At 48.0% G+C, this 21,114-nt stretch overlaps 1 protein-coding gene across 1 annotated transcript in view; it reads right to left on the bottom strand.

The window, feature by feature from the left end:
• The window catches only part of ACOX2 (acyl-CoA oxidase 2), a 1,177,957-nt gene extending 1,158,024 nt beyond the window's left edge, over positions 1-19,933 (bottom strand). Inside the window, exon 1 of the mRNA XM_069643758.1 lies at positions 18,965-19,933. Within this exon, the coding sequence (XP_069499859.1) occupies positions 18,965-19,124 (160 nt within the window). The 5' untranslated portion in view covers positions 19,125-19,933. The remainder of the gene's footprint in view (positions 1-18,964) is intronic.
• Positions 19,934-21,114: the final 1,181 nt, after the last annotated feature.

Genomic DNA, 21,114 nt, shown 5'->3' with positions numbered 1-21,114 from the left:
ATGTTTTTGTATAGTTTGGAGCCTTAGGCGTTTTAGGCCCTACCTTACGGGGTCTACCTTCAAGGTCCAAACAGATCATAAGCCCCTGAAGTGGCTTATGCAGATGAAGGGTGAGAACCCGAAACTACTCAGGTGGTCCATTAGCCTGCAAGGGCCCCTAGCGTATGTTTTTGGGCACCTGTGGGTGGCCCGCAGAGCAGGGTATGGGCTGGTGGCAGCTCCATGCTGAATTTGACAGGTGCGCGGAGTATCCTCCATTTTAGGGATTCTGGATAGAGGTATAGAGTATCCTGCCATTGGGATCAGTTGATTCCTGATGGAAAACAAGATGGCCCCTGTGGCCTCTTGCTTTCTATTACCTATTACCTTGTTTTCCCAAAGTCCTGGGAAGCCCTGACTCTGTCCCTTCCCCCTGATTGGCTGTTGGGTGGAAATTCCATATATGGTGTTGTTGTGAAGGCCCGGCCAGACTAGCTGGAGCCTTCCCAGTGATGTATGTTGTGGGTACCTCCTGTAGGTGGGACCCGGGTGAATAGAGTGTGTGACGAATATGCATTCTGTGCTGTGGATGTCTAATATCTGGTGGTTGACACAATGACTGAGACAGCCCTGCCCGAAACCGGTATGAATGCAGTTTGGAGTGTTGAAGGGCTCGGTACTTGTCCTAATATACATAACTTGTTGCGAGTGTCTGGAGAAAAGTGAATGGCCCGAATACCTTGTGTCCCTGATTGGCTGCCTGCCTGCATGAATGCCCTTAGTCATGATTGGATGCTTGAGTGTGACCCAGTGGAATGAATGGGAGATCAACAGTATATCTGGGGACCTCTCACTGCTAGGAATTGTGTTCAGAAGCTGAAGTCCACTACGACGAGTAACTGGAGTAACTGAAGCTTGGCCTTGAAGCCCCGCTGGATGAGAAGAAGTGCTGTTGCTCTCCTTCACAATCTGAAAGCTGCTGTGTCTCCAAGGACTGACCCAGAGAGGACCTGGTAAGGCGCCCTCTTCCCGAGCTACGAGGGACCATCGTGCACAGCTGATCTTTGCCAAAGCTCCCTGGTAGACAGACCTTCAACAGGCTGCCAACCCGAGACGGGGACTGCCGGGGAATCTCAAAGCGAAGCACCCGGACTGTTGTCTGTCACTGTCGACGACCGTCGTCGCCGACTGGAGCGCCGTGCTCCCATTTGCTTAAGAGCTTCATTTCATCATCGGACGCTCTCGTCTGCATCGTCGCCCGCTTTATCCTGCTGGAGAAGGCCCGACCGTCGATGCGCCGAGCAGCATCCGCCGGTGGGTTTCCCACCACCTAAGGACCACAGAGACGCCGACGACTCGACGCCCTTGCTGGGCCACAGTTCTTCATCATCTCTTTGCGGTCCAGAACTATCGTCACCGAGGTGCCCCGCACGGCTCTTCCTTGCAGGACACCAACGCTCTGTCGTCGACGAGCACCGCTAGGAACGTAGCTGCCACTTCACGGCCGTAGTTCAACCTGTTCGTCGTTGGACGTTCGATGACCCGTGACTCCTGCCTTAAAGGGAGGGCACTCAAGAAGGGCCGTCGATTCCCCGACACCGAACGCCCAGTTCCTCGACGCCTCTCGACGATCCGTGGCTCCTGCTTTAAAGGGAGTCAATCGAGAAGGATTGGTCGGCGCATCTTCGGGGAAAACCTTAATAGGAGGAAATAAGACTACCGTTTCAACCATCTTACGTTCCTGCCTATCTCTATTGCTGGTTTCCTCGTTATTGATCTGTGTGACATTTTAACCCTACAGTTGATGCACTTTAATGAGATTCGATAACATTGGTAGTACCACTTTAGAATTGTATATATTTATCATTGTTGACTTCTGAGCACAAAGTGCGTTATTGTGATTGTGTAGATACCTTTGAATATTAATTATATAAAGACTGTTTTCAGTAATATAGTGTGTGGACATTCCTTTGTGGGGGTTCGGGGACTACACTGTACTTAAGAACCAGCCCGCATCACCTCCTGAGAAGCTAGGCCTGGATTGCTCGTCCATTGCTACCAAATAGAGAATCTTGGCTGGAGTCCTCTGTGCCTCTCCTCTACCATATAGAGAGCGGAAGTGCAGACACCCCCTACCAGTCTTTACACTGGTGGCAGCGGTGGGATGCTTATGGTTTTAAGAATCAGTGTATAACCGTGCCACTTACAAAATATCTTCACTTTATTAAATTAAGGTTTGGTTGTGTACAAAATAACTGCATTACAAGCAATGGAGTCTATTGCGAATGGTAAATTGACTCGGATGACCAGAGTGCTTGCGAAGCCAGGGAGTTAGACTTTGTGGATAAGTCTAGGGCAGAGCTGATAGCTGCCCTGGTAGACTACCAGACCGTTGGTGAAACTCTTGATGAGGGGGGGGGGTGCAACCAATGAGAACTCTGCCCCTGGGGTTTCTACTGAATCTGTTTATGGGAATGCCACCATTCCTGCTGCCTCTATTCCGAACCCCAGCAATTCCTTGGAGCTTGAGTTATTAAGGATGAAATTGGCCTTTGAATATCGCAAGTTGGAAATAGATGCTGAGCTTAAGAAGGAGGAGCTGGCTCGACAAGTTGAACTAGGGATCTTGAACTCAAAGACAAGGACACTGAATGTCAGAGAATCCAGCTAGAGAAAGCTAGAGTGGAGACTTCAGCGAAATCCAGTGAGAGTGTCAGGTCCCCAGCAACTAAATTCATGAAAGATTTGGTTGGTGTGTTTGGGGAGGGTTCAGATATCCTCCAATGGATTGAAGCGTTTGAAATGGCTTGTGCCATTCATGATGTTGATAAGAGATTGGGCTAAGTGTTTGTTAAGCAGAGTGCCTCAAACTGAATTGACTATGACTGTATTCTGAAGTGGAGTGTGCAAGAAAGGGGTCAGTATGAGTGTATGAAATCTGCTTTGATTGCCAGGTTTGGCAAGACACCTACCCAATACCTTAAAAGGTTCAGGGATTTTAAGAAAAGAGAGAATGTGTCTTGGGTTGACTGGGTGAGTGCTGCGCACATGAACACGATGGGGTGGATTGATGGTTACAAGGTTAAAACATTTGTTGAATTGTCTCACCTCTTGTTTTTTGAGCATTTTTCTGAAGCCTGTTCACCAGAGCTGCGTCAGTATGTTGCTGACCAGAACGTTTTGGATCCCCTTAATCTGGCTAGGTTGGCTGACAAGTGGGTCTCCCACCGGGTGTCCCCCAAGGACTCCAGTGGGAAGGACAAGGATAAAGAAAAGGGGGGCTCTCAGAACGCTGAGGAGTCCCAAAAGCATTCACAGTCGGGTAAACCTAAACCCTCCTCTCCGAAGACCCAAAAATCTAGTGGGGATAAGTCATCTGTGGGTGGGAATAAAAGTAGTGGTCCACCTGCTGCAAAGCAGGCTCCCGGTGGTTCCAGCACTCCCGGCACGTGTTGGGATTGTGGGGCTCTGGATCACAAAAGGGGTGACTCCAAGTGTAAAGGTAAGGCACTCGGAGTACAGGCTGTCAGCCTGACCTACCCTTACCCCATGTCTGAGGTAGAGGCCACTGTCCTCCCCTCCTCTGCAGGAATCACATTTGGTGCTCCTGTAGAGATTTCCTTAGTGTCCCTTGGGGCCTGGGACCAGTACGCAGAAGTACTGGCGACTATCCCACAGAACACCCATAGGTTTTTGAGAAGTGTCCTCCTGAATGGCCAGCCTTCTACTGGTTTGAGAGACATTGAGGCAAGCATGACAGTGGTGGACAGGAACCTGCTCAAGCCAGAGGACTATGTAGGTGCTCCTCTGAGAACCACTAGGTTAGCTGGTGGGCCTCCCAAATTATCGCCTGTAGCCCGAGTCACACTCGTAATTGGAGACAAGACAGCAAAGCTTCCTGTCCTGGTTCAGCACAATGTCCCTGCTAACAATCTGTTAGGTAATGATCTAGTAGTGTTGGGATTGATCACGGATGGTCTTCCCATGACTGCTGCTGCGGTCACTAGGTCACAGGTGACACCGGGTCTGGCTGTGAGTCAGGTACCCGAGCCGAAGGCGCGGCCTAAGGCAAGACGAAGAAATAGCAAGAAGGCCACCTCTGTGTAGGGAGCTCCTTCTCTTCCTGCTGTTCCTACAGCACCCATTGGGATCCATGCTCTGGACGGGCTGGGTCCAGTGGTAAACCCCGTCTCAACTCCTGTGGGAGAAGAGCCAGAAGACTCTCCTGTGGGAGAGGTTCTCAACCCGGAGGATCATCCCGATCTTCAATGCTTGTTAGCTGAAGGGGGACCCTCCCGGGCAGACTTCTGTAAAGGACAGAGAGTGTGTCACTCTCTCGAGGGTCTGAGGAAACAGGGTGAGCTCCTTGTTAGTGAGCCCACTAAGCCTGAACCTGGTGCCCTCAAGAGGTTGGTGGTACCCCAGGTTTACAGGCCCTTCCTGCTGCAGTTGGCGCATGAGGTGCCCTTAGCTGGTCATCGTGGTACCAAGAAGACTAAGCAGAGGCTCTCTGCCCATTTCTACTGGATCCAGATGGGAGTAGAAGTTGAGTCCCACTGCAGGACCTGCCCAACTTGTCAATTGTCTGGCAAGACTGGAGGCAGTGTCATTGCCCCACTGCAGCCATTGCCAGTGGTTGGCACACCATTTGAGAGGGTGGGCATCGACATTGTCAGTCCCCTTTACCCTCCCATGTCAGGTGGACATCGGTTCATCCTGGTTTTGGTAGATCATGCCACCAGGTACCCTGAGGCTATACCCCTTCGGACTGTTACTGCCAAGGTGGTTGCCAGGGCTCTCCTGGGCATTTTCACACGTGTTGGATTGCCCAAGGAGGTTGTCTCTGACAGAGGATCCAACTTCATGTCTAGTTACATGAAAACCATGTGGAAAGAGTGCGGGGTAACCTGCAAGTTCTCCACCTCTTACCACCCCTAGACCAATGGTCTGGTTGAGAGATTTAATAAAACTCTCAAGGGCATGCTAGGTGCTTTGGAAGAGCCCCTAAGGGGGAAATGCGATCTCCTCCTGCCATGCCTGCTGTTTGCTTACAGAGAGGTACCTCAAGAGGGTGTTGGTTTCAGCCCCTTTGAGTTACTTTTCAGACATCCCGTGAGGGGGCCCCTTGCCTTGATCAGAGAAGGTTTGGAAGCCACCCCTCCCGGTCCCGCCAAGCAAGTGGGGGACTATGTGTTAGGCCTCAGACGGAGGATGACACAGATGATGGGTCAGGCAACAGCGAATCACAAGGCCAGCCAGGAATTGAACAAATACTGGCATGACCTTAAAGCATCGCAAGTGGATTGGACTCCAGGACAGGAGGTCCTCGTGATGGAGCCTACCAAGCCTCGGGCATTGGCAGATAAATGGACTTGACCCTTCAGGATAATCTCCAAGATGGGCGAGGTCAATTATCTGGTTGACATGGGAATCCCAGGGGTAGCCCTTCAGGTATTCCAAATTAATAGGCTCAAGCCTTTCCACAGGCGAGCCGAAGTCTCATGTCTCTTGCTGGCTTCAGAGCAAGAAGAGGATGAGAGCGAGCCCCTTCCTGATTTGCTGCATAGCAACCCTCAGGATGGCTCAGTGGAGGGAGTGCATCTCTCTCCAGATTTGACAACCGAGCAGCAGAGGGCCTGCAGGACTTTGCTCCAGCAGTATGCCTCTCTGTTTTCGCTGACGCCAGGCCTTACACCGTGGTCCTATTTTCGGAAATGCATGGGGTTCCCCGTTTTTCTTGGTGTCTTGGACACCCGAGGCCCATATCTGTATGTTGTGCTTGTCTGGAGGAAGTGTCAAATTCAGGGGTCGAAACAGACTTGGGGTTACCTGTGCTTTAGGCTTTCCCCTTGGCGCCCAGGTAGGTGCACCTACACATTGAGATGCAGTTTTCATCGGGACACCTGTGGGAACACAGGAAGGTCTAACATTTGTTGTGTGTGTGGTTTTCATAACGTTTTGACCCATTTGCTGGTGCCCTTTGTCACACAACCCTTTCATTTCCCAAATGTGACCTACATTTAGTCGCTGCTTTAGGCACCATTACCTTTTGTAACCTGCACAAGTCACCTACCCTTGTAAAGGTCTACCGGTGCTCTTTCAAAAAATGGATGCTTGCAGTTGCTCACCACATTGGTTTTCCCGATTTACACATGCTAAGTGCGTCTGTTCAGGCCGTGAGCATAAGCCTCCTGTGTGCCATGGCTGAGTGTTTGGCTTGTGGTATTGCTTGTTTTGTAAAACACTACAAAAAATGTGTGCTTTCCTAACTGCAAGAGTAGGGGGAATGCAGCGAAGCATTGCTTTACTCAAAATTCATAGAAGCCATTGCCGTACCAAGCCAACCATGTCCAACACATACCTTTTTTTCGGTCAATTTCCCGCTTTTCCCCCCAATCTACGGCATTTTCCCCTACCTAGTTGTTGCCTGACCTAAGCAAATCACCCCTTCCTCAATTTGGAATTTTGTCTACTTTTCAGAAATATATTCCTTTCTGTCTTCCAATTCGGCTTTCCTACCCTTTTCTTCCATTCCGTCCATGCATGTCCAATTGGCAAAAATGGCCAAAATCGCCTACCTCTCACAAAACAGTTGATAACCACATCAAAATATTATTTTTTTTGGTTCCACCCAACCTGTTCTTGAAAGCCAGGAAATTGGGGAATTTAGCACAGCAAACCATTTGTTCCTAGCTCTTACAAGGAAAAAACCACAGGCTTCTTTGTACATCATTTTATTGGCATTTTTTGGAAAAACCCAAGGTTTTCGCCCTTTTTGCTTATTTTCTCTCACCCCCTTACAGCAACCTACGATTCCTGGGTGGCGTTACGACCGCCTACATGTGGGGAAAAAAAAGGAGCCACATTTGGCCGAGATATCTCATGTACCAAAAAAGTTACAAGGCATTGAATGGCCACATACCAAAAAAGGCCTTGGCACTGGGGGGGGAATACCCATGGCAGTTAAAGGGTTAAGTGGCTTAGACCATATGCGGTTCTGGATCAGATGGGTTAGTGTGATTATAAAATCTCACAATCGGACGTCTACCATGTAAATTTGCTAAAAGAATGGAAAGACAATCCTTTCAATGCCATCATATTATTCTGTCTGTTACCAAACGATACGGATAACACAAGGCATAAATTAGTTCTGCAAAACTGATTAGCAGAAATTGCCAAATAAAAAAAAGTTTAGCAACCCAACCTAAATGATTACCAATTTTTATATCTTTGAGTAGTAATTACAACAAGGCAATTGCCCAAATAAGGCACAGTTGCGGGTAACAGTGAAATGTATTACAGCAGTAATCTCCGGCCCTTTTTAACCATGCAGCGCAGGCACCATCCATTCATTACGTTGACACGGAAACACCATTTAGAAGGCCTCATTCCTGCAGGCTATCAGTGCAGGCACAACTGCTAGCAAATGGCTGGAAATAATATATCTCCAGCCAATCATCAAGCAGGAGAAATATTATTCCCAGACACTTGATAGCATATAGCCTGTGGGTCTATGCATGCCTACTAAATGCTCTTTGAAGCGAGGGTGGCAGCAAATCACTGCAGTCCAGGGCGGCATAAGGGCCTTTCAACCTTTTTAGTTGAAAGGGGCCCGAGTCTCAGGGGGTCCTCCGGCAGCTGCCTGCATGTTAGCAGTCATGAATCGTATGACACAGCAAGAAACATATTCCATTCTTAAAATGTGCACTTTAAAGTGCACACATAAGTGCACTAGGCCATCACCTTCCTTGGGCCTCTGTGGTATCTAAAAGTGTTCTTATCGCCTTGTTGCATTTTTAGTCCAGCGCCTCTACAATAGCCCCCTTACTACTAAAGAAGGATTTCAGTTGAAGTTTGGTGTTTCAGTTCTCCGCTGTTTGGCAGTCTTGTAATAATCTGCAGTTATTAACCCCCTGGCTGTATTTTATTGGCTTCATTAGAATTTACGCACTGGTGCCTCAGACGTTCTCAGCTCCAAAGTGGCCCGCAAAGATCATATTGAAATGGGCCCACCGAGCCAGGACTCTTCTTCAGCAGGCCCTGCTGCAATCCAGCGCATCAAAGACATTTAGAAGGCCTCCTGCTTACAGGTTGTATCATCAGTGCCAGGTTGAGCATTACCAAATGGCTGGGAATAATGCATCTCCTGCTAATCATGGCAGGAAAAATATTTACAGACACTTGACAGCACACAACCCACACTAATAACACAGCCAGACCTGCCTAACTTCTGCTATTGTTTTGAATCCCATGGGTTTTCATGCTCTTCTCCGGGTCTCCAGGGAAGCGCATAAAGCCTCTGGGATTGTCAGGGCCTGCAATAAAAGCAGTGCCTTTCGTCCCTCAGCAGTGATCAGAGGATGCCTGCGATGGAAAGGGTGCACAATGCTGCTCAGTCTGCAAAGTCCACAGGACCCTCACCGAGTCATTTAAAGAACTAACACCTCTGTTATTAGTCAGTGATCAGAACGGAGCAGGCAGGCAAGGTCCCACTAAGTTATGTTATCTTGCATGTGTATAGCGCCTCCTGCCAAAGTTATTGAGATATCTATTGCACCTTAAGGTTATTTGTGTAAGCATTTACCCCCTTTGTTAATATTGGACGAGGCGAGGACATAATTTAGTAATTAGAGGTGCAGCGAAGCACAGACCGCAGAAATCTCAGGGTTTTTGATTTTCAAATGTAGGTAGGTCTGCCTGCATAATACCTTGTAAATGTTGTTTGAAGTACAGTGCAGCAGCAAATCACTGCAGCCCCTTGCTTCAAAAGAACATTAAAAATGAAATATGCCTGCAGGCTGTTATCAGTGCTATGGCAGTGTGAGCCCTGCACTAACACTAGGCTTTCTAAATGTTCTTTGAAGCGCCAGACGGCAGCAAATCACTGCAGAAGAGGCGACTAAGAGGAATGCAAACCAATAGATCCTTTTACACCATTCTAGTACTGAGATGATGAAGGGGCCTACAGACTGGTTTAAGGGTCAGGCATGTCCAGAATGCTTCACAGATCGTGGTAAGGCAATTGAGCCTAAAGACTCTAGCCTGCAACCTGTTAAATGATTGCAGGTGTATAAAAGGTGGAGTCAGAGAGAGAACAGCAGGGAAGCCGGCGAAACTGGGGCGCCAGAGCAAAAGCCAGAGTATTGGGAGCCTCGCTGGTCGTGGCCTGCATCTGGAGAAGAGTCCAGTCGTAAGTCACCAGCTGCATGTGCGGGATGCAAGCAGAGCTGCCGGTGACCGACAGAGAGAGAGCAGCGAACTGTGAGCGGTCTCGCTGTCCACCAAGGATGTGTATGCAGAACAGAAGGTGACAGCCACCCGAAGGAGACGCCGGAGACCGGCGAGTGAAGAAAAGGGATCACTCGATCCGGGGCACTCCTGGGGCTGTTATGTGGCAAAAAGGGAATGCCGAATGAATGAGAATTACAGTGCAAGATACAGTGAACCAAAGTAAATGGTTTTTGATGATTACTGCGAAGTGTGAGCAAACACGAACTGCAAACTATTGAATAATGAACTAAATGAAAGCTTTTGGTGAGCATGAAAGCTCTTAATAAACCAATGTGCAAACGACAAGTTGGTGTGAAAAGGGAATACCATATATTGCAAGTTAATAGCGAAGCTAATGAAAGAATGGAGCACTGCTAAGGCTTGTGAGAGCAACGTGGTGAAGAGAAAAGAACACCACACAGTGAACTGTATAACTGAGCTCATGGTGGCAATGTCCAGAGACTGGCAAAGAGTGAAGCACGTTGTGGCAAGGCCAAAAGGCTGGCAAAGAGAGAGCCAAGTGAGTGTGAGCCAGAACACAGGTGCAGCTACAGAAGAACCTGTGTGGGCAAGTGAGCCAAGGCTGACCGATTGGGTGACCTGTAATGGGTGGACCGTCTGGATCCGACAACTGTGCCTAGAGCGGGTGTACCCTGTCTGTGAGAGCAAAAGAAATATACAGAAAGTGATTACAAGTGTATGCAAGAGATTGCTGAGGTGAAGCTGAGGAAAGCAATCAGTACACGTTGGCAAGCTGGTGTCTTGGAAAAGGAGAATCCCGAGACTCATTGTTGAACTGAGTGGTTTTCTTGGGGAAGGGAATCCTGAGATTTCTTTTGAGAGTTTGTGGAACTGTCTTGAACTTGAGGAAACGGAGCCGGAAAGTAAGCCCAGAGCTGGAAGATGCTCCGAACTTTATTTGGAACACGATTTCTTTTATTTATTTTTTTACTTTATTTTAGTGCAGTGCAAGACATACACCTTCAAATACAGTCTTCAACAGTATTACAGCATTTACATCATTTTGGGATTTGAGTGCCTGCACATGTCTGAATTGTTTGAACAGCATATCACATTACATTTACTTTTTGCTTGATTATCACTGAAGAGTTCTGTGTTTATTTAAGTATTCTCGGAAAGGCTCCCAAATGTCCTTAGGCCTGCAGCTTGGTGTTACAAGTGAAACATAGGCCTCCTCGCACTCATTGGTATACGTCATTGCTCTGACCCACATTCTAATGTCTGGAGCAGTCTTAGACTTCCAATGAGGCAATAGCAATTTTTTGGCCACCAAGCACCCAAGATTAAAGAGGCATCTCAATTTAACGGTTACCTTTCCAATATCACCAAATAGGTGGGAGTGACAGAGAAGGGGGGGATATCTGTGCATTCCTGTAGGCAATTAGCAACCTCCTGCCAGAATTGGGTTACCCAAAAGGCAGCCCCAGTACATGTGGAGTGCATCAACCACGTCTGCGTTGCACTTGATGCATCCACCGTTCGCCATGGGGGCAAACCTAGCAATTTTTGCGGGGGTGTAGTGTAGCCTATTGAGTATCTTAAATTGTATGAGTCTATGTCTAGCATTGAGGGATACCTCCTTGGTCAATCAACACCATCGGATCCACCGAGTATCATCCAATGGCGTCGCCAACTCTGTGGTCCATCTCCCCCTAGATTTCTGGGGTTGGTTCTGTGCTTCTTGGCATTTCTTACATAACCTAGAGACTAGCCCTCCGAGGTTGCCGCCTGTTACCACCGTGCCCAGCACCTCGCACTCCTCGGGTTCATTCGGGAACGATGGCCAGAGCCCCTTGACTGCTGCTCTTATTCTATAATATTATAGTATTTTAATACAGCCAGTGCCCTGTTTCTCAGAGAAGTCTGCATGTGTAACAAAGGAGCCCTCCGGGAAGAGGTCATGTAATGTCAAAGTGTTGTCGGGATCCCATCCCCTCTGAATGGCCTTGTCATATGCTGAGGGCTGGGAGGGGGAGTCCTGGGCAACACCAACGCGGGATTGCCCCAATGTAGGTTGCGGTGACGTTCAGCCTCTTAAATATCCTGGCCCAGGCATTCACAGTTGTGCAGACCGGATCGAAGGTGCAGGTGTCCATGTGCCGATTGGCCAGTACGATTGTGCGCAGGCTAGACAGGGACACGCTATATTCCTCTAAGCGCCTATGTAGCGGTCGATCATGTGGGGAACACCAATACCCGGTCAACTGTGCCTGTGTTACTTCATAGTACAACTCGAGGTCCGGGGCTTGAAGCCCCCCTGCTCATATGGTCTGGTTGTGGATTCCTATTTCATCCGCGGTGTTCCAGCACCCCATGTTAATCCCACATACTTATCAAAGAAAGCGCGCCCCGGCCAAGCCGGTATATTAGAGTAGTATAATAATTTGGGAACCACAATCATTTTGAGAAAAGACAGTCTACGGTATAGTGAGATTGGAAGCCTAGCCCACAGGATCAATTTGTCTCCTAGTATTTGCATATGTTTTCCGTGTTTTCCATTAATAGTGAGTGGTGTTGGCGCGTAACCACTATGCCCAAGTACTTCATTTTATCGTGGACCCACCGAAGTCCTGCCAAATTGGGGGGGGGGGGGGGAGTGGTGGCTACATTTAATGGAAACATCTCGGATTTGGCTTCACTGATATGGTATCCCAATTGGATAGCGAATCTGCGGACTTCGTCCACGATTGGAGTGAGGTTCACAGCTGGGTTACTTATATATAGTAGTGAATCATCAGCATAGAGAGATATGATGTGCGTTTTTTTCTGTCATACGTAGGTCTCGGTTTATATGTTTGAGGCGCATGATGCACGTTAGAGGCTCTAAGCTGAATGCGGACAATAACAGGGGTAGCGGGCAAACCGGTCTCGTGCCAGGCCAGTCTAATATCAGTTTAAAGTCTCACCCCCCCTCCAGATTACATGTGAGTGGGGGTTCCCCAGTAGGATAGCTAAAATCTGCCCATAGAACTCAGGGTCGTCAACGTTAGGACCATATGTGTTTATTAGAGTTGTGGTGGAACCTGCTAGTTTGCCCCATAGAATGACGGACCTGCCAAACAGGTCTATGCTACGTTTGGTCTCCTGGAATGGGATGGATCAATGATCAGTATCATCACCCCCGGGACTGTGACGAGTAATTGGTATAGCAGCGCTGTGGGCCCCATGCCTTAGCAAATGAGCCGTTAATGGCCCCCTGGCCGTGCGTCTCCTGTAACATCACCACTTTGGGAGCCTGTCTGTTCATGTATGCCACAACCTTTTGCGCCTTAATAGGGGGGGGGGGTTGAACCCCCGGATGTTCCCTGAATAAAAATGTAATATTAGATCCAAACATGTCTGGGGTATGCTAAATAAAGGCCCAGTCATTGCCATGGTAGACCTAGGATGTGTCCATATTGTGTGCTCAAGGAGCTGTCGGCACCGTTTTTCTAAATCAAACATACCAACGTTGAAAAATAAACCTAGAATGTCTAAACATTTGCAATTAACATCAACCTCGCCCCTTTTTCCCACCCACATCATCACACCCAACTTGACGATGAAACCCACCATATAATGCAACATTTTAGATCACCCTTGGGGTGCACTGTGTGCATTCCGTGGAGCTACTCAGATGGCTGCCTCTATGCCACCAGCCCCGTGACTTGAATTACCTGTGCCCATGATCATTTCACAGATAGGACCTAACCCACCTGAGTGGGGTCAATCGTTGTCCATGTAGTCTGGTTTGTTGTTGCCTGCAGGGGAGCTACCCCCACCATCGCAATCTCTTCTCGGTAGCGGTATAGGAATCTTGGACTCATTGTACATTGTTGCTTCACCAGGATCCTCAAAGGAGTGAGCCCTTCCACCGTGCTGTATGTGCAGTTTCGGTGGGTATAGTAGCGCATATTGATCATATTCCAAATGTGTTTTTTGACAGGATCATATGACTTGCGTTTAGACAGAACATTTGCGGCAAAGTCAGGATATATATGTATATCTGAGGATTCATATTGCAGAACCCCTTTCTCTCTTGCCATGCGGAGGTTTAGGTCCCTGTCCCGATAGTTCAACAGTTTGGACAGAGTAGTAGAAGGAGGGGGCCCGGTTTGGGGGCAGGGGCCAAGACCTGGTGTGCTCTTTCCACCAGGAAGTATTGTGAAAATCTGGTGGAGGCGAAAGTGTCTTTAACAGGCTTTCTACAAATTGTTCCATTGGGCCTTTACAGGCCTCCTCCAGGACCCCGACTATCCGGATGTTATTTCGCGGGGATCGCGATTCTAGGTTGTTGCATTTATTTCAGACTTTGCTGAACTCATGCTGTAGGTGTGCGAGGTCGCATTTGTGCATCTTCCGTTTCGCCAACTCTTGTTTCAACTTCTGTGATGCAAGCCCCTTCCTTTTCAAGCTTAGACTTTAGAGACCCGATGGTGGAGACAGTACAAAGGCTGCGAATGTAGGTGGAGAGGAATGTTATTCCACAATCGAGCAGCAATGACTGGAAAGCTAGAGCCTCCAGCTCTGGCACGTCTGAAGCGTGGGGTGTCAAGTCTGTGGCTGTAGTGAAGTCTTGTCCATCTGGACGAGTTGTTGTTGTTAGGGAGAATTCTCAAAATGTGCTAATTTCCCTTACCTTTTTAGACCCCCAGCACCTTTCTGGATTTCTAGGATTTGATTTTTCTACCTGGGACGAGTGAGCCTGTTTTCCCCACTCTTCCATGTATTTTGATATGCGTTTTACTTTTGTGTTCTTTGGTTATGGAGTTTTAAAACAACTCCAGAGGCATCATCTTTTTCTGTGTGTCACACAGCACCTTCAGTGCAGTGACACAGGGATGTCTTTCAGACTTCCCAAGGTTTAAATACCTTCTCTGGGACTGACTATTGTCTCCCAGAGCATATAAAGTTTGGCTTTACTGGTCTTTTTAAATTTACTGACCCAGCACACGCTATCTTCCTATAGAGTGCTGGAGGGATTGCCTAGCTTCCCCTGAGTCAAAACACTCATGTAACAGTAAAATGTTACCTTTTCCTACTTTACATGGCTGGTGGCAGTGGTTTAGATCAACTACCGTGATTTTTCCCGACCGCTAACAACGTTAGCTAAAAATCGGGTCAGCCATGTTTTTCAATATGGCGCCCCAGACCTGTCTGTAAAAAAAGACTCTGGTCATCTTTTTTTGCCATTTCTTTTAGGAAAAGTCCTTCTTGTGGTTGTCTCTGAGCGGAAACCAGGTTTGGCCCTTTTGTTTGTTGGCCTTTGGCAGGCTTCAGTGCTGAAGCTCTCCTCTGGCGCCTGATTGTCTGGGGTGGACAGGATGTGATGGAGGTGCCCGAAACCCTCTGTGCTTAGCCTCCTAGGAGACCTCAATGCACTCTAGCGCGATTGGCCGGCTGACTGTCCGGCAAGGACAGCCACCCTGCTGTGTGAGTGACAGCCAGGCTGGAATGAATGGGGGGAAACTGTTTAAAAGCAGGTCACTGGGACTTGGAAAGCAGAGTCGAACACTGGAACGAAAGAACCGAAGACGAGCTCAAGGAAGAGGACTGCTGCATCTCCTGGACGACCGGTGAAGCCCTGCTTCAGGACCGAATTGCCTGAAACTCCATCGACAGAGAAGTCTTTCAAGGTTAACTTCTTCCCTTGAGTTTGGTGGGAACAACCAACTCGCAAACCACCTGGACACCGTCCCCATCTGGTCGAATTTTCATCAGAGTGCTGTTGAAAATTGGATAGCCAGAGGGAAGGAAACCAGCTTGTGGACTTTAAAAGGCACTCACACACCTTAACCGGACTTTGGTCGAGGCCTATTGAGACGAATTGCTGGTTGTAGTTAACTGAAACCCTTTGCCCTGCCTATGAATGTATTTGGGCTGTCTATTCTTATAACCTTGTCTTTTTACCCCTTTATTAAATATCTGAAGTGCCATTTTGCTCCCACTTCGGGGTGAGCTAAACTTGTTCATTTACTTACCGGTTTATTTTTGTGGTTTATTAGTGTGCGATATTGAGCTTCTTATGCTAGTGTCATGTTTTCTAAACTGACTGAGTAAATAAATGCATATTATTTTACCAGGAAACCTTGAGTGTTTGTTTGAATCATTGTATTAGTTGGTCCTTTGTGTAACTTGTTCTACTGCTCACTTAAACTCTTGAGATAAGTCTGGCTACTCAGCCATCACTACCACTTTACTGTGTAGTACAGGCTGTACCAAAGGCGAAATTGTGCTTAGACTTGTAGTCCTAATTGCCTGTAGTGTTCCCAAAGGGTACTGCAGGTGATTCTGCCTAACAGTTTTTGCAAATTCTTTACACGCGGTAGGGGGGAGCAGAGTCGATAGGCAACGATGATTGAAAGAGAAGACTTTAAAGTTAATCTGTTCTCCAATTGGCATCCAGTGAGCGTCTTCTCTGTGCATAGAGACATGGTCACATCTGAATAGACTCAGATGCTCAGATGGCATTGTTCTGAATAGTTTTGTAGTTTGTTGAGGTTACGCTCTCTCGTACAAGCAAAGAGGAAGTTACAGTAGTCAAGCCGGGAGCAAATTACTGCTCTGACTACGGTCAGCTGATCTTGTGGGGAGAGTACATGTTTGGTTGCATTCAGACATTTGGTGATGTGGGCCGCTGTGGATACAATAGCATTGATGTGACGAGTCATGTTTAGTCTGGAATAAAGGTAAACGTCTAGCATTTTGACTTAAGAGGAAACTGGGATGGTGCAGGCGTCAATAGTGAAGGCTCAGTAGGCAGGGCTAAGTGTGAGGTGGGCCTACAATCAGGATCTCCGTCCTATCATTCAGACAGAGTTGGTGAGAGGCCATCCAAGTTTGAATGGTGTAAATTCTGTTCATGAGGCTGGAATCATGTGCATAGTTGCCAGACAAGGGGTGAGTATTTGGGTATCATCGGCATAGTGTATGATATGGTATGCAGTGATTTTAAGGAATTGAAAACAAAGAATTAACTTTTAACAAATCAAAAAACTAAAAAATATTGAATTAAAAAAATATGTAGATGTGGGAGTGGGGTAAGGGGTTATATCTGGTGGGAAGGGGGTTTTAAACAAGGGGGAATGGAGGGCTTGGGGGAGGACCCTCAAAAAAAAGAAATCAATATTTTTTCATTGTTTTGGATTCATTGAAAATGCATTCTTCATTATTGTGTTTGTTACAAGTCACATGTAACTGTACGATATACCCAGAGAGCCGAGAAAGTCAAAGTGGGCTTTGTATAGATATTGTAAAGTGTTGAAGACGGACACAAGCCTTGTGGGACTCCACAGTTAAATGAGTTTGGAGGGCGTCAGCGATACCTGCATAGGTGCAGGCCGTTCTGTCAGCTAGGAATGAAGCAATCTACTTGGTGGCCATATGAGAGAAGTTGGCGGTTGTGTAAAGGTGATGGCAGAGTGTTTGATGGTTAACTAAGTCAAAAGCTGGTGAGAGGTCGAGCAAAGGAGAAGGGCAAAGTTGCCGGCGTCCCAGATATCATCCAACTGGTTTTTGAGATCCAGAAGGGCCGACTCAGTGCCATGACCTGGACGGAAGCCTGACTGACGTGGGCTAAGGATCTTGTGTTGTTCCAGGTAGGCTTGTATCTGGACATGTGCAGTGCGGTCCAGAATTTTCAGAAGGAAAGGAACTGTGGTGATCCATCTGTAGTTGGTAGCGATGGAAGGATCTAAGGAGGCTTTTTAATGGGTGGGGAGATCCAGGAGTCTTTGAGATTAGGAGGGATATAGCTGTGAGTGAATGAGCAGTTGATAAATGCAGTAAAGGGTCAAGGCTAATACACAGTCCTTGATAAGGGGTGTTGGGCAGGAATCTCCTTGACAGCCTGATGGTTTCCGACCAGCAAAGGGATTGGAGGTTTCTGCTTCAGTAATAGCCATGAAGCTGAAGGTAGTGCCGGTGGAGGGGGGATGGGGAAAGTGGGGGGTGCTTAGTTCCATCTTTCATTCCTCACAAAGATGGAGGCTTTCTTCTTACCAATTTTCACCTGAAGTGTGGTAATCTTGTTAGTGAGGGCATATATTGTATATTTTGGCACCAGGTGTCATCTTTGGTAGCATTTGCAGTTGGTGTGAGAGAGGATTCAAGCTCCCGTAAAATTTAAAATAGTTCACGTGAATGGGATTGGGCATTGGCAATCCTGTTGAATAGGGCAGCTGCTTTAGCTGTAAGGATAGCCTGCTTGTAATCCCTCAAGCGGTTGAAGTTGTTTTTGTTTGCAGATGGGGGGCACATTTTTCCCAACTGGTTTTGAAGGCACTTTTTTTGCACGCATGGCTAGGAGAGCAGGTGTATACCAGGAGTTGATGTGTGTAGTCGGTTTGGCTCTGCAAAGTTTAAGGGCAGCAATGGCACTGATGGCTGACTGTTTAGAAAAGTTATGTCAACCAGGTGAGAAGGGTTAGATAGAAGTGCAGCAGGGGAAGAGGGTGTAGTCTGCTGTGAGGACTGGGAGGAAACGCTTTTTGGTCAGATTGCATGTGGGAGGGATGAGGGATTTGGTGGGGGGAATGCGTTGTTGGCGCAGATATTACAGGCATTGGAGATGGTATGGTCAATCCACAGATTAGGGGTGGTGGCAATGTCAGTTATGTTGTAGTTGAGATATGCAACCGACTATAGGGCTCTGCCTAGTCGATGAGTGGGGCTTGAAATGTGTTGAGTGAACCCTAGAGAGGATAAGGAACTTGCAAGGAAAGAGGCGTCTTTGTCTAATGGGTCATAATATCCCAGGTTTAAATCTACTATGAGAAGGAGATTAGAAGTATGTTTAATGCTCATGCTAAAAAGCTGTGCAAATTCATCATTAAAGGTTTTCTCTCTCCATTAGCCACTTAGAGCTTGCAGTGAACAGGGAAAAAAGGGTAGAGACAGCCCCAAGGGCAAGAATTGTGAGATGCCCACACGTATTTCTTTAGGTGGACACCCACTTGGTAGCAGTTTGAAGCAGGTGAACTCTTCTAAGGGGGGCTTTTACCACCAATTAAATTGATCCTCTAACATTTATAACAGCATACTGGTTGTGGATTATTTTAAACCCAAAAGAACAGACAATCGGGTCAGGTGTACACCATGTTGCAAGATATTTATCATTCAGTTAACTAATTCACAGTGCAGGGGAGAAAAATGACCCTGGCACAAGGTTGAACATAAACAAGACAGATAAGTGCACCAAGGATGAGAACACTCGCGTCCCCTGCACACCTATTGACAATTTGTCAATTGAAAATTGACAAACTTATTTTCTACTTGGTCCATAGATGTCTACGTTGAGTAGCATATCAAGAATTTTATGTTGATTGCTCCTGAATAAGGGGAATACCCAAAACGCGTTGAGAAGCATTTTTCTTGCTGCGATTTATTTTATGACATTGTTTTACATTAAATAACTTTACCCAAACTTACTGCACTTGAAATATTTCCTTGAACCACTGTATCTTGAGCAACTCTTTTTTCACACTGTTGAATTTCATCTAATAATTGACTGTTGTACAGTATAGTAGGTGGGGCAGGGAACGTGAGTGTCCTCATCCTTGGGACACTTACCTATCTGTCTTATTTTAAACCCAAGCCAAGTTCTGCTACTTTTACCAAATTACTATGGGCCCCTATCCAAATTGTGTGGTTGGGAGCTGTGGGTGGAGACAGCCTTTGTCATGACTGTGTGGAAGCTACAGTTTGTTGTACTCACCTACTTCTCTCCTGACAAGAGTGTTGGCATGCCCACCATCCAGGATATTGGTCAGGGTCTCCACCGGGAAGGGGGGCGATTCCCTCTCCTTGGCCAGGTCAGGATTCACATCCATTGATGTAATGCTACTGGAGTCCCCATGCACAGACAACCACGCCATTCCACACAATGCTGAGGAGCTCCGTTCCGTAGCTAGCAGGTCACTGGCAGGACTCACCAAAGAACACAGATCCCTGCCTTTCTGAAGAAGTCCACAGGGAATGCGCGTAGAATACTGACCTCTGAAAGTCCCAGAGAGGCTGGGAAAAAAAATGCACTCTGCCACAAACCTGCCTCCCAAATGTTCACTGGGGATCTGCACAGAAAACCTGCACGTTGACAGACTCAATAGGGCGGAGTAAAGGTCACAGAGAGGCTAGGAAACGTGCAGCTCCCAAAGGGCCAAAGGACACAAATCTGTTGCTTTCCGAGACGCTGACAAAGCACTGGCACGATCAGTTCCCAAAAAAGGATCGAGGAGTTCAGCAAATGACATTGAACTCTGCCGCTCCAGAAGACGGATGTGCAGTGCACTGGCACCGCCCACCGCTCAGGTGCGATAACTTGAGGCTCAACTCTTTCATCCACCGCAGAGAGCACTGACAGCCCGTGGCTCAGGGAGCGAAGCAAGGGGACTGAACTAGTGCAAACAGCCGGTCAGACTAATGGAGACAAGCTGCGCGGCGGCTCGTCTCGAAAAGTCACACTGTGGAAAGCGAACGCCGAGGCACGCAACGCCGCCGCCCGTACACACAGTAAAAAGGAAGCCGTCACTGCCTCCAGTGCAATGGGACACTCCAGCGGCCGGCGGGCGGCTGCTCAAATCTGTACTAACTAAGCAGAAGGGTAGCGACCCCTGTAAATATAGACTGAATGACTGGGCTTCAATATATATTAATATCCTCAAACCAATCAGCCGTGTTTTTAAACAAATACTATCTTTGTATAACGTCCACTGCAGTATCACAGCGACATGAGAGGACAAAGACTAGACCAGCAAAGCCACCACTTCAATGCAGTAAAGGATTCGGCCATGTTGTGTGAGTGTTTGAGGGACTTAGATCCAAGCCACCACAGCACATTTCTTACACACTTTTTCCCCGTGTATCTCTAAAACTAGTGACACGTGTGCTGAGAAAACAGTTGTTGTATGGTATCCTGCATCCCCGTGGTAGCTTGTGGGAGGCAGTGTTCGGCAATTTTCGGTCCCACGCTCACTTGAATAGCCAGCCTGCCCACCCACGGATATAGCCATACAAACAGCGTAAAAATGAGAATATGGAAATAAAGAGGCATAGCCCGCCCTCCAACAGCTCTCTTCCTTCTTCTTCTTAATTATCGAACGCGTGTGCGGACCCACGCAGGCGCTTCCCCATCCTAAAGGATGATGTGCACCAACCCCACCAATCAACACACAGGCCACACTTCCACACAAACCACCAGCTACCCAACCACAAACAACCACACCCCCCAATCCAACACCACCAGCCACCCCACCGCAAACACACACCCCCCACCACTCAAAACACCACCCAGCGAGCCCCGGAGACTGGCGCGCAGACCCGCGAGACCCCGGCCCGTACGCCTACACATGCGCTTCAGGCGAGTCACCGCGCGCTAAAGCCCACCCACCGCGACCAACCCGAGCGACACCCACACTTCCACACAATCCACCAGCCACCAAACCACAAACAACCACCACCCCCAATTCAACACCACCAGCCACCTTACCGCAAACAACCACACCCCACCAATCCACACCTACAGTCACAACACCCCAAACTCACACCACCCAGCGAGCCCGGAGACCGGCGCGCAGACCCCAGCCCGTACGCCTACACATGGTCACGGTATCCAACAAAAAATTTTCTAAGGTGGACCCTTCACCAAAGCTCAATTTGTCTCGGTTATTGGCAACTGCATGAATTAAGCCAACTGTGCCGCAGGAGTTACCAATAGTTTGCTTCATAAAATACACTTTGGGGTTGCTCTCTTTGCCGCCCACCCGCCGCGACCAACCCGAGCGACACCCACACCTCCACACGAACCTCCAGCCACCAAACCACAAACAACCACTACCCCCAATTCAACACCACCAGCCACCCTACCGC

This window comes from Ambystoma mexicanum, chromosome 2p, assembly GCF_040938575.1.
Source record: "Ambystoma mexicanum isolate Mex_15411 chromosome 2p, UKY_AmexF1_1, whole genome shotgun sequence".
In the NCBI taxonomy this organism is placed as follows: Eukaryota; Metazoa; Chordata; class Amphibia; order Caudata; family Ambystomatidae; genus Ambystoma; species Ambystoma mexicanum.
The sequence above is the reverse complement of the archived record's forward strand: the minus strand, read 5'-3'. Positions and strand labels throughout refer to the sequence as shown.